Below are 12,641 nucleotides of genomic sequence, written 5' to 3'. Positions count from 1 at the left end.
TTTATTCATTTTTTTGATTTTCAAATGTGGCCGCTAGTCATACTAGCCTAGCTTAGCACAAAAACTGGAAGCAAGGGAAACTGTTAGCCTAGCTTAGCACAAAAACTGGAAGCAAGGGAAACTGTTAGCCTAGCTTAGCACAAAAACTAGAAGTGAGGGAATTTGTTAGCCTAGCTTAGCACAAAAACTTGAAGCAAGGGAAACTGTTAGCCTAGCTTAGCACAAAAACTAGAAGTGAGGGAATTTGTTAGCCTAGCTTAGCACAAAAACTAGAAGCGATGGAAACTGTTAGCCTAGCTTAGCACGAAAACTGGAAGCGAGGGAAACTGTTAGCCTAGCTTAGCACAAAACTGGAAGCGGGGGAAACTGTTAGCCTAGCTTAGCACAAAAACTGGAAGCATCCCATCAACCTTAATCATGTCATTATTAATGGGTAATGAATTAATTAATGGAATTTTAAGGTAAAATTGAGGAACTGATAGTGAACAAGTTGCTCCAACGCTAACTGCTGCTAAAACCAGAATTTCTCCCTTTTACAATTGTATTTCTACACCTGTTCAATAAACAAGATACAACATGTACATCAGACAGACTTTGAGTTGTTCGAAGGTGGATTTTTTTCTGTTTTGATTGAGCTAGGCTAACAATTTCCCCCTGCTTTAAGTCTTTGTGCTAAGCTAGGCTAACAATTTCCCCCTGCTTTAAGTCTTTGTGATAAGCTAGGCTAACAGTTTCCCCCTGCTTCCAGTCTTTGTGCTAAGCTAGGCTAACACTTCCTGGACCTCTGTCTGAACTGGACTCATAGATATGAAACTGATATTTATCTACAATGTTGGACTGATGCATTTAAACAAACGTGTCAGATTTCGGATCATTTACCTTCAGTGTGAATGTAGCCTTCCTGTGCTTCAGGCTCCGCCTCCTGAACCTTGTACACCTGTGTGGTCAGATTTACCTGTGTGTTCTCCAGTGATACAGCTGATTCTTAGTTGACTTATTGTTGCTGTTTGTGTTGGTTAAGTATGAAATGTGTTTAATTTAGTTCCTGTGAGAGATTAAATCTTCTGTTTAGTGATGCTCTATTTTTTTTATTTTTGTTAAAGTTGTTTGCACATTCAAACTTAAAAACCCGATGGGGTCTCTAAACATTTTGAAGACTGATATATTGATATTTATTTAATTAATTTAATCAGAAACCTATAATCCATTTGGATCTCCCTCCATTCCTCCATAAGAAGATAACAGTAAACTATACAGTTCTCACATTCACATAAAAAGGCAGTTTATGAACTTAGGAGGTTTCAGAGCCAGTAAAGTTGGAGACTTTGGAGATGTTTAAACTACATGGACTCTGGTGGGTCCGTCATGTGTTTCTGTTGACAGTTCAGACCTCAGTGGTGTCGCAATAAAAACACAGTATTTTGTCAGTAATGAAGTTCCGTCGTCAATACAAACATCTCAGAGACCTTTAAGTTTATCTCAAACCCCTGAACGTTTGTGTTGCTGTATCAGAGAGTGAACCAGACGACCACGAGAAACCTCCTGCTGCTGCTGCTGCTGCCGCCATAAACATAAACTGTAATATGTATCTGACACATTCAAATAACAGCTGGAGCTACTAAATGTTGCAGATCTTATTGATCCAAATCCTGAAGGTCCTGGTGTAAAACTCCGTCTCACTCACAGAAACACTCTGATTGTACAGAGTAGAGCTTCTTCCCTCACAGATGATCTTTGGTCGAGTTACAGACACACAAACCGACAACAGACGAGTTTCATTTTGTCATCAAGTGACTCACAGAATTAATTAGTAACAGCTGATATGAGCTGAAAGTGACGCTCAGCATGAGAAGCTGCTAGATGAAGCTTTAGTGAACCAGAACACGCTCTAACTTATCTGTGGATATGTGTAGATGTGGGAAAGTCAATATAAAGCTGTAAATATGAATATTTAGTGGTTAATACAGTTCTAGTCAAAAGTTTGGACACATGTCGTCATTAAAGCAGATGGTAACGTGTGTTCAGACTTTGACTGGTGCTGTATATGCAGCTGAGGTTCTTCCTCCCTCACAGTCTTAAGTGTTTTGTCCCTCCGGTGGCCCCGTACAGGTGTGTCGTCCTCTCTGCTCATGTCTTCCTGCTCCCTGCAGATCCTGGTGTACGAAGGCGAGATGGAGCGCGCTCAGGGCCAGCTGGAGGCCGAGATGCAGAACCTGGAGGAGGAGAAGAACCGTGTGATCGAGGAGGCGTTCATCAGAGCCGAGAGCGAGATGAAAGCTGTGCACGAGAACCTGGCAGGTCGGACGGCTTCCTGTGTTCAGCTCCGTGTTTCCACTGATTCATCATTTGGTCTTTAAAACGATGATCACATTGATCTTCAAACGTCTTGTTTTGGCAGACCAACAGTCTGAAACCCAAAGATATTAACAGTGATGTAGAAGAGAGAAGCTGCAACCATCACATATTAGTATTTTTGGTTGAATATTGTGTAATTGATGAATGGATGATTGGTTTCAGGGGTGCGTATGAACCTGCTGAGTCTGCAGCCGGCCCTCCGGACGCTCACCTGCGACTACAACTGTCTGAAGAGGCAGGTGCAGGAGTTTCCCTTCATGCTGGACAAAGCTATCACAGAGGCCAAGCAGGAGGTGAGTGAGCGCGCTCAGAACAGGCTCACGTTTTATAAACAACAGCAGCGTGTTGGGTGAATTTATCATATTTCAGTTAATAATCCAAACTGCATCAAACTGACTGCATAAAAAAGACAAATCCATATTATACAGAACACAGTGACTCTGCTGATGGAGGCGAGTTGTTTGAGATTTCACATGAAATATGATCCAGTTAGAGAAACTAAAGGCTTATCAGTCAACCAAACACCACACTGAGGTTTATAATACAAATATTTTACGAATCCTGAAAGTTATCTCAGTAAATATTCTATCTTTCGATGCAAAGATCGAGAGTTTGACTGTAGGAATGTGCTGATGTTTGATTGGTCAACGCAGCGATGTCATAATGTTGCGTTGCAGTAAAATATTGAGCCTGTTTCTTCTTCTGTGTTGTTTTCACACACAGGGCTGATCAGTCTGAACAGACTGAAGTAAACAAGCATCTGATTTATAAACCTGCACCATCATCAAAATGCCATTAAAACAAAAGTTCCAGTTTTACCAAACAGCTCAAATCACCACAAACCAGACTGACTGTTTGAGCCTCATCAGCTCCAACAATAAACCTCAAAATCCATGAAACCATTTTGACTTTAATTCATCTCCATTAAATCTTTTATTGGACTTTCATCCAGGAAACATGCAAGTGTCTCCGATTTTATTCAAGAATGAGTTACATGACAGATTTTTCCACATTAGATCAGGAAATGAAAAGTTTAAAGCAGTTTAGTCTGATCAGGTTGTTGCATGCAGCTATTAATCTGTGTGTGTGTGTGTGTGTGTGTGTGTGTGTGTGTGTGTGTGTGTGTGTGTGTGCGTGTGTGTGCGTGTGTGTGCGTGTGTGTGTGCGTGTGTGCGTGTGTGTGTGCGTGTGTGTGTGTGTGTGTGTGTGTGTGTGTGTGTGTGCGTGTGTGTGTGTCAGATCTGTCAGGTGATCAGCGAGGTGAGCACCACCAACCAGGAGCTGCTGCGTAAATACAAGAGAGAGATGAACCTGAGGAAGAAATGTCACAACGAGCTGGTTCGACTCAAAGGTCTGAAAATGAGATTTTATTTTTTACATCAAAATGTCAGACGTTGTGTTTCCAGATCTATTCTGTCAGGCGGGACTTTAGAGGTAACGAGAAGTTATGAATCAAAGTCCTCAGAAACCAGATTCTTCATCTGTTTGAACATATTCGACCAATGAAGCTGATTCTGAATCTGGAATCTCCCTCAAATCCCCAAACGCTAAAAAAAACCTGGAGAAGGAAAAGTTCTTTCCATGAAATTCTTCAACAGCTGTTAATAAACTCAACACAACTAAACTCTGACTGAAGTAACCTGGTCAGTAAGAATTAGGAATGTGTGGAAGACAGAAGACTTCTTCTCCACGCTGTCAGAATCAAACATTTCTCAGGTCATACTGACTCCTTCTGAAACATTACTGGGTCTAAAGATCCTGGAATCAGCTTCAAATAAGTTTGTTTTTAACAGGAAGTCCCTTTAAGTTCCTTAAAGTCTCAGAGAAACTGCAAGTATTCAGAAAAAATAAGTAGAAAAGCAGAATGTTTGTTAAACAGAAAAGAGTTTGAGACTAAACTCCTCCCTGATGTGTGTGTGTGTGTGTGTGTGTGTGTGTGTGTGTGTGTGTGTTGGTTTCCTAGGTAACATCCGTGTGTTCTGCCGCGTCCGGCCGGTCAGTCAGGAGGAGCAGGACTCCGCCGACGCCAGAACAATGCTGAGCTTCGACTCGGACGACGACGCCATCCTCTACCTCTCCAACAAGGGCAAAGTCATGACCTTTGAACTGGATAAAGTCTTCCCGCCTCAGGCCACACAGGAAGAGGTCGGTGACGCCGCGTTAAAGAGACAGAAACATTTACATATAAATATATACATATTACAGGTTATTGATCTGAACATGAACACATCAGATCATCAATCTAAATCACTTGCTACACCGATCAGATCAGACTTTATTGATCATTGTCTGTTGTAGCTACTCAGCTGTGAGATCTAAAGACAAGCTCATATAAAACAGATCGACGATGATAAGATGCATCCGTCATCAGTCTGTCTTCTCTCTGATTGGTCCAGGTGTTTCAGGAGGTCCAGTCTCTGGTCACTTCCTGTATCGACGGCTTTAACGTCTGCATCTTCGCCTACGGACAGACGGGCTCCGGGAAGACTTACACCATGGAGGTAACGTCACAGTTTACATGACGATGATGAAAGTTTGAGGAGAAACGGTTTTTATTGTTTGAATTTGTGCTACATCATCTGTGATCTGTTCTGTTGCTCGCTGTAAAAACACTACAAAAGAATTAAAGTTAAATTCCAAAAGACGCCGATAAATTAATGGTAGAAACGTTCTTATTGAGTCCGACACAGTAAAAGTCGTAGCTTCCCAGGTGTGATCAGAGCCGCCTGTAGACTCCGCCCCCCTCTGTGTGTGTGTGTGTGTGTGTGTGTGTGTGTGTGTGTGTGTGTGTGTGTGTTCAGGGCGTGGTCGACGACCCCGGCATCAACCAGCGAGCTCTGCGCCTGCTGTTCTCTGAGGTGACGGAGAAAGCTCCGGACTGGGACTACAAGATCACCGTCAGCATGGTGGAGATCTACAACGAGACTCTGCGGTGAGACACAAACACTCAGCTGATCCTCAGTCACTTTCAGGTCAGAAGATGTTGTTCATCATCTCGCTCATGATGGACAGTTTCTACCAAAAAAAAGATGAATATCGATGCAGCAGAAGAAGAGAATGGCGCCTTTTTTTTATTCCACACGTTCTTCTTCTTGTTGTGCAAACCTGCCGCCTACATTCATGGTCATTACTGCTCTTCCAAAACTTAGTTTCCATCAGAAACAAGTAGTGAGTAACTCCAACATATTATCATCTTTAAGCTGATATGTTGAACTTGTTAGCAAACAGTTGCTTATTTCCACATCCAGCAGTTACAGAGCAACATGATCCTCCCATTGATAATGTCAATAATAACATGTGAGGTTCCTCAGGGTTCTATTCTTGGTCCTTTATAGTTTCAATCTGGTTAAAGCTGCTTGAAATTAAGTGTTTTGTCCACTTGTTTTCAGCAGAATAGTCTGTAAAAACTACTTCTGTCATATTATCAGCTTATAAAGTACTTGTGGCTAACATGTTAGCAAACAGTTGCTTATTTCCACATCCAACAGTTACGGAGCAACATTATCATTCATGTGGAGTCGTGTTTCTGTCCAATATTCACTCTCTTTTAGCTCTGTTTTTACTCTCTACCAACTCCTGAGGGAAATATCTGGCTCTTTAGCTGCTAAATGCTCCACTATGTTCACCAGCTAGTCTACAGCTAACTGTGAGCAGGTAGTGTTCAGCGGCTTTTTACAGCTTTGTCTCTCTGAAAACGAGGCTATGAGACGCTGAGAGTGAACCAGAACAGTAAAGTTGCAGCCGGACAGATAAACAACGAGCTGAAACTCACTATAAAGCTCCGTAAAGCCGAGAGGAGCTGCAGAGTCTCTGATGATCCTCTGTAGCTTCATCACTACGAGCCAATAACACATCACACACTGACACATCAGACTGTGGAGGAGAGAAAGATATGTTACAGACGCTTTAATGAAAAGATACCACAAAATAATGACGTAATGCTAACAGGATTACCTGCTTTATTTTACAAGTCTGTTATTTGTGAATAATTTAGCAGAAAGTTCAGAGGAAATAATGTTGTAATTTGGTGCAAATTAAAGGGAAAACACATACCGAGTTTATTTGGGACCAATGAATTAATTCAGTAGTCTTTGAGTTAACAGATCCATTCATTTTATACTGATTTAATGGTTAATTTTTAGGATATTTTACAGAGAAAGTGGTGCAGTTTGGTGCAAATGAGGAAAAAACAGAAAAAGTTAAGGTGGAATTACTTGATAACTCATTATTTTAGACTTTTAGTAAATTACTTTCAATGTGTAGTTTTGTGTGTCAAAAGATATTTTAGCATATTATGGTTTTAGAACCATATGAAGCCAAATATGAGTGAATATTTACCAAATACACCAACTTAACACAGCAGCCTCTCTGTAAAATGAACCATTAAATATCTAAAGTGTTCAGCTGTAAAATAAAGTGTTACAGCAGCTCAGATCAGAGAAGTATTTTCCCTTTAATTAGTACCAAATGACATTTATTCTTTCCAGGAAATGTTGAAGTAAATTATCAGGAGGTTACAGATGTGTAAAATAAAGCGTTGGGCATGTTAAGGTCAGTCTGTGTGTGTTTTTATCTGCTGGAGGTTTAAAGATGTCGATGAAGGTCGTTCCACAGATTATCTGCTGTTTCAGAGCAGTTATGTAAAGGTGGATCATATTAAATGCTTTGCAGTCATCTGTCCAGCTGTTGTGTAACAGAACATCTGTGTAAAGCCGCTGAGGGCTCAACATCTGGATCCTGGATAAAAAAAAAAACAGTTTTTGGCAGAAAGGTCCAGAACTCTGAGAACTGTCTTCAGTCAGATTAAACTCTCAGATTATCTGCAGCTCAGTTTAATACGAGTTTATCTGCAGGACGTTTAAAACGGGGAGAAAAAGAAAATGTGAAATAGATTTTAAAGTGGAGACTCAGGTCACGATGAAGGTTGAAGTCTGTCACCACGGTGCTGAGAGGACGTGTGTTGTTGGCTCTACAGACGAACCAGTGAGAGCAGAGACGTTTGTCTTCATCACAGAGATGAAGGTCGTCTGTGTGAATGTGGAGGTTCTTCAGCCTTAAGGTGGAATCGCTCAATAATTACTACAGAAGAAAAGCATCATTTCATACAAACTCAAACACACGATGCTGTAAAAGTGTCTGTATTTAGTTAGTTTGTTGTTGGAGAAGCTGAAAACAGAACAAACAGTAACACCTGATGGAGACACGATGACCAGCTGACTGTACTCTGACTGGTATGTTCTGACCGTCTGTCTGGTATCTGGTGACCAGTGCAGAGCTGCACATCTGGAAGGAGAGACGCAGACAGATGTTCAGTCTTAGGCGTTGCTCTGGAAACAGACGTCTCAGAACTGCGTCTGCATCCATCTATAATATCCAGACGTTTCCTGAAGAAAAGAGCTGTCATTATCATGCTAAACTGTGATTGGCTGAGCTGTTTCAGAGCTATGAGAGCAGTGATGTGATTGGCTGACAGAGTATTTAGTCATAACTACACACACACATGAACCAGACTAGCAGGTGTGGATGGAGACGTCCGTTGTGTTATAGTGGCCCGGTCTGACCTCTGACCTGTGTCTCCTGTGTTGTTTGAGCCCTGAGTGCTTGTCTGCAGGTTGTGATTGTCTCTGTCGTTGATCAGGAACCTGCTGGGAGAAAATCCCACCGACAAACTGGACATCAAGATGAACCCTGACGGCAGCGGACAGCTCTACGTCCCCGGACTGACCGAGTTCACCGTCCAGAGCCCTGAGGACATCAACCGGGTGAGAGCCGGACACTTCCTGCTGTCCTTTCAGTGTAAAACGTCTCATTCAAGGTTCACTTGCTGAGTTTTCAGATGTTGAAAAGGAGCTTGACAGAAAAACATAAACGTTACAAGATCTTTCCAGAGATTTCAACTTCATTTTTGTGTGAATGAAACAAATTGACACACTAGACTACAGAGTTACTGATCAGTTTCAGCAGGTTCATGTCTGTTGACTCTGTTATCTCAACAGTATTAAACCAACTGGACGATATATTTTATCTAAAAGAACAAACAACTGCACTTAAAGCTTTTGTTGATCAGATAAATGTGTTTTCTGTCGCTCAGCGTGATGTCACACGTTTCTTTGCTCTGATTGGTTGTTGGTCTGTCCAGCTGAGTCATTTTGTTCTGCACCTCAAAAATGATCTGAGAGGTTTCAGACTGATTCACATTTATGATGTCAGACCAGCAGATTTTAAGAGATCTCTTGAACTTTTAGGCAAGTATCGAAACCATATTTTATAATTTATTATAATTATTTTAATAATCATATAATAATATTTATATAATTATATAATAATAATTTAATAAAATAATTTGTGGTGTAGCGGAATATGAAATCCATTAAAACCAGGAGATCAGAGCTGAACCAGTCGGTTAATCAATAAGTTGATCGACAGAAAATAAACCAGCAACATTTTTTGATAATTGATTCAAGTTTTCATTCAAAAAATGACAAAACTTCTGTGTTTTCAGCTTCTCAGATGTGAATATTTAAGTCTTACATGATTGGATTAAATATCTTTAGTTTTTAAAACAAACAATTTGAATATTTAAACGTTCAGCTTCGGAGAAACTGTGATGGACGTTTTTCACTTTTTTCATTTTACAGACCAAACGATTAATCAAGAAAATAATCTGCAGATGAATTAATGATGAAAAGAACTGACTGTGTGTGTGTGTGTGTGTGTGTGTGTGTGTGTGTGTATGTGTGTTTGTGTGTGTGTGTGTGTGCGCGCGTGTGTGTGTCCTCAGGTGTTTGAGTTGGGTCACATGAACAGAGCGACGGCCTGCACCAACCTGAACGAACACAGCTCTCGCTCACACGCTCTGCTCATCATCACCGTGTCCGGATTCAACTCCGCCACCGGAAACTGCACACAGGGTACACACACACACACACATACACACACACACACACACAGACACGCACACATGCACGCTCACACACTCACACACACACACACACACACACACACTCACACTCACACTCACACTCACACACGCATGCACACACACACACACACTCACACTCACACACACACGCATGCACACACACGCACATGCACACACACACACGCACACATGCATGCACACACACACACGCACACATGCATGCACACACACGCACACATACACACGCACGCATGCACACACTCACTCACACTCACACTCACACACACGCACACATACATGCACACACACGCACACATACATGCACACACACACACACATGCATGCACACACACACACGCACACATGCATGCACACGCACACATGCATGCACACGCACATGCACGCACTCACACACGCACGCACATGCACACACACTCACACACGCATGCACACGCACACACACACGCATGCACGCACATGCATGCACACACACACACACGCTCAGCGACGTCTGAGTCTGTCTCGCTGTGTTCGGCTGCAGGGAAGCTGAACCTGGTGGACCTGGCGGGCTCCGAGCGGATCGGTAAGTCGGGCGCGGAGGGCAGCCGCCTCCGAGAAGCTCAGTGCATCAACAAATCTCTGTCGGCGCTCGGTGACGTCATCAACGCCCTGAGGAGCAAACACTCCCACGTCCCGTTCAGAAACTCCCGCCTCACCTACCTGCTGCAGGACTCTCTGAGCGGAGACAGCAAGACGCTCATGATGGTGCAGGTGAGACCAGGACCCGAGGAGCTTTCTGAAACCTTCACATCTGCAAAATCTAAACTTAAATTAACCAGAAGAACCTCATGTTGTCAGTTGAATCCTTCTACTGTGTCATTGTGCTCAGAGCGACGTCCGTCTGACGGTACAAACGGACTAAAACATGAGAGAAACTCCGCTCTGTGACCACGTAACGATGCCTTTAACATGTGAGAATCTTCTTGACTGTGTCGTGTTTTTCAGGTTTCTCCGTTGCCCAGCAACATGAGCGAGTCGGTGTGCTCGCTGAAGTTCGCCCAGCGCGTTCGCAGCGTGGAGCTGAACTCCGCCTCCTCGTCTTCCAGGAGACACGAGAACTCGTCCACCTCGTCCTCGCCGACCCACGACAGCGTCGAGGTAAACTCACTCACAACGAGTAGAAACAGGAAGCAGCGAGGACGTAACAACTGTCAGTCTTACACTTTATTTATTTATTTATGTATTTATTATATTTGATCTGATGTAACATTAACATTCAAAAATTCAAAAAAATTCAATTTAATTTGTTCAATGAAAATAAGTTCATAAGATCTCAGTAATTATACAGTTTATATATATTGTATAAATTAAAATATATATAAAAATATATATATTAAATATGAAATTATATTAATTTAAATATACTTCAAAAATAATATGAATTAAAAGAAAAACAAAGTGAAAATAATACATTTAAATACATTTAAAATTTTATTTGATTTTCAGACAATAAAAACTAAATAAATGTTTTATTTCAAGTCCAAAGTTCCAAAACTAAACAACAATAAAACAAATTTTAACACCAAGAGTTTCTGATCTGATTCAACTCGACCTCTGACCTTTGACCTCTGTGCAGCTGGACTCGCCCCCGGTCACCCCGGTGCCCCTCCCCATCTCTCGGGCCAGCAGCGCCGGCTCCACCCTGTCCTCCGCCTCCAGAACTCCCAGTAGCTCCCGCAGGAGGTCCCAGTCCCAGCTGTCCACAGGTACACACACACACACACACACACACACTCACACTGTGTTACATTTAAATTATGTTTTCATTATATATATAGCTTTAGAGTTGAACTTACTCTGTTTATTAATCATAATATTATGATGATCAGCTGATCTGCTTCCATATCAATCTGCACACGTCTTCTCTGGGTGCTGACAGAAGGCATTTTGGGAAATGTAGGAAACCAGTATCTGTAATAAAAGCCGACATGGTGAAGAGGATTCAGATTGAATAAATAACTCCTGAACATGACAGGTGTGAACCCTGGCTGCTCTTCTTCTGTGTCCTCATTCTGTGGTCTGATTGGTTGGTTTACAGACAGACAGGTAGACAGAGCCAGCCCATTGGTGGGGGACGGTGGGCAGGTAGGTGGGGGTGTATGCTCATTGGTGGATAGCTTGGCATGGAAACGCTCAGCATGGCATGGTGCCCCACATATGGCCTGGTCGACCCCTCCTTCCCTCCTTCCACTCATCTAACACTCTCCACCCCTAACCACAGAGCTCCTGCGGCTTCTGTCTGCGCCTGCAGGGCGGCGAGCAGGGCACACAGAGCTGCTTCAGCTTCTGTCTGCGCCTGCAGGGCGGTGAGCAGGGTCCAGAAAGCTCCTGCAGCTTCTCTGTGTGCCTGCAGGGCAGTGAGCAGGGCCCACAGAGCCCTTAGGCCTGTTTGTGTCGCCTGTTTGAACGCTGGAGTCTGTTTTTATCGAACCTTGGAACAAGTTCAAGTCACAAGGAACTGAATCCTTTTGTCTTTTACCCCCAAAAGTCACAACTTTTAAAGAAACAATCCCACATTTTTGGGAATTCTTTGTATGTAAATTTCTTTCACATGTTCATGTTTCATCTCTGTGGGTCCAGTATAGAGAGTCCATGATGGTTTAGCTTAGCTTAGTACAAAGACTGGCAGCAGAGGGAAACTGCTAGCTTAGCTCCATCAAAAGATAACATCTGTCTGATTTTGAGCCATTTCTACTGAGGATGGGCTGCTTTCAGTTTTTTGCTAAGCTAGTCTAAACACATCCTGGACACAGATATGAAACTGATATTAACACCTGTTTAAAAATAATTAAATGAGGAATCTGTGACATCTTTATACGCAGTTGAAGAGTCTGTGTGTGCGTCTCAGTCCAACTTCCTGTTCTCACCATAAATCCATTAACCCATCTTGTCTTTTCCTTGTGACTGCAGAGTGAGTGGGTGGGTGAGTGGGTGTTGTGAGTGAGTTGGTGTCTGGATGAATCTTGTTCCCCCCCCTTCCTCGCTCGTGTCTGCTGCTCTGTGGCCTGGCTGGGCATCCTGCTGATTAAGCTGAGGATTGTGGGATTTCTGCCTCCATGTCCACACTGAGAGGATAAATCTGAAAATACTTTTGAATTATTAAAACAGGACATCTTACACATAGCTGGGCTCATTAAAACTGCAGGTAACCAGGAGGGAATGTAATAACTAGCCAGAGGTTGATGTGAGAATAAAAGAACCAGATGTTTTCTGATACATTTGTTCATCTTTGTCCTGATCGTTCAACCAGGAGAGTTTCATGTTGATCCAAACTGTAGAAGTGTTGTTTGCAGTAGTAAATCCT

General features: G+C 42.5%; 1 protein-coding gene across 4 annotated transcripts in view; it reads left to right on the top strand.

The window, feature by feature from the left end:
* Positions 1-12,641, top strand: part of kifc3 (kinesin family member C3) — a 58,666-nt gene that overhangs the window by 43,013 nt on the left and 3,012 nt on the right. For 3 of the 4 annotated variants that reach the window (XM_067586150.1, XM_067586023.1, XM_067586232.1), the window contains exons 10-21: positions 2,151-2,298; positions 2,518-2,648; positions 3,595-3,706; positions 4,319-4,500; positions 4,752-4,856; positions 5,157-5,287; positions 7,994-8,117; positions 9,137-9,266; positions 9,819-10,048; positions 10,283-10,435; positions 10,914-11,043; positions 11,376-11,422. In XM_067586150.1, coding sequence (XP_067442251.1) covers positions 2,151-2,298; positions 2,518-2,648; positions 3,595-3,706; positions 4,319-4,500; positions 4,752-4,856; positions 5,157-5,287; positions 7,994-8,117; positions 9,137-9,266; positions 9,819-10,048; positions 10,283-10,435; positions 10,914-11,043; positions 11,376-11,422 — 1,623 coding nt within the window. The remainder of the gene's footprint in view (positions 1-2,150; positions 2,299-2,517; positions 2,649-3,594; positions 3,707-4,318; positions 4,501-4,751; positions 4,857-5,156; positions 5,288-7,993; positions 8,118-9,136; positions 9,267-9,818; positions 10,049-10,282; positions 10,436-10,913; positions 11,044-11,375; positions 11,423-12,641) is intronic. The other variant, XM_067586078.1, reaches the window with a different exon arrangement.

Source organism: Thunnus thynnus, chromosome 1 (genome assembly GCF_963924715.1).
Source record: "Thunnus thynnus chromosome 1, fThuThy2.1, whole genome shotgun sequence".
Lineage (NCBI taxonomy): Eukaryota > Metazoa > Chordata > Actinopteri > Scombriformes > Scombridae > Thunnus > Thunnus thynnus.
Note: the sequence above shows the minus strand (reverse complement) of the source record. Positions and strands in the feature narration are given on the sequence as shown.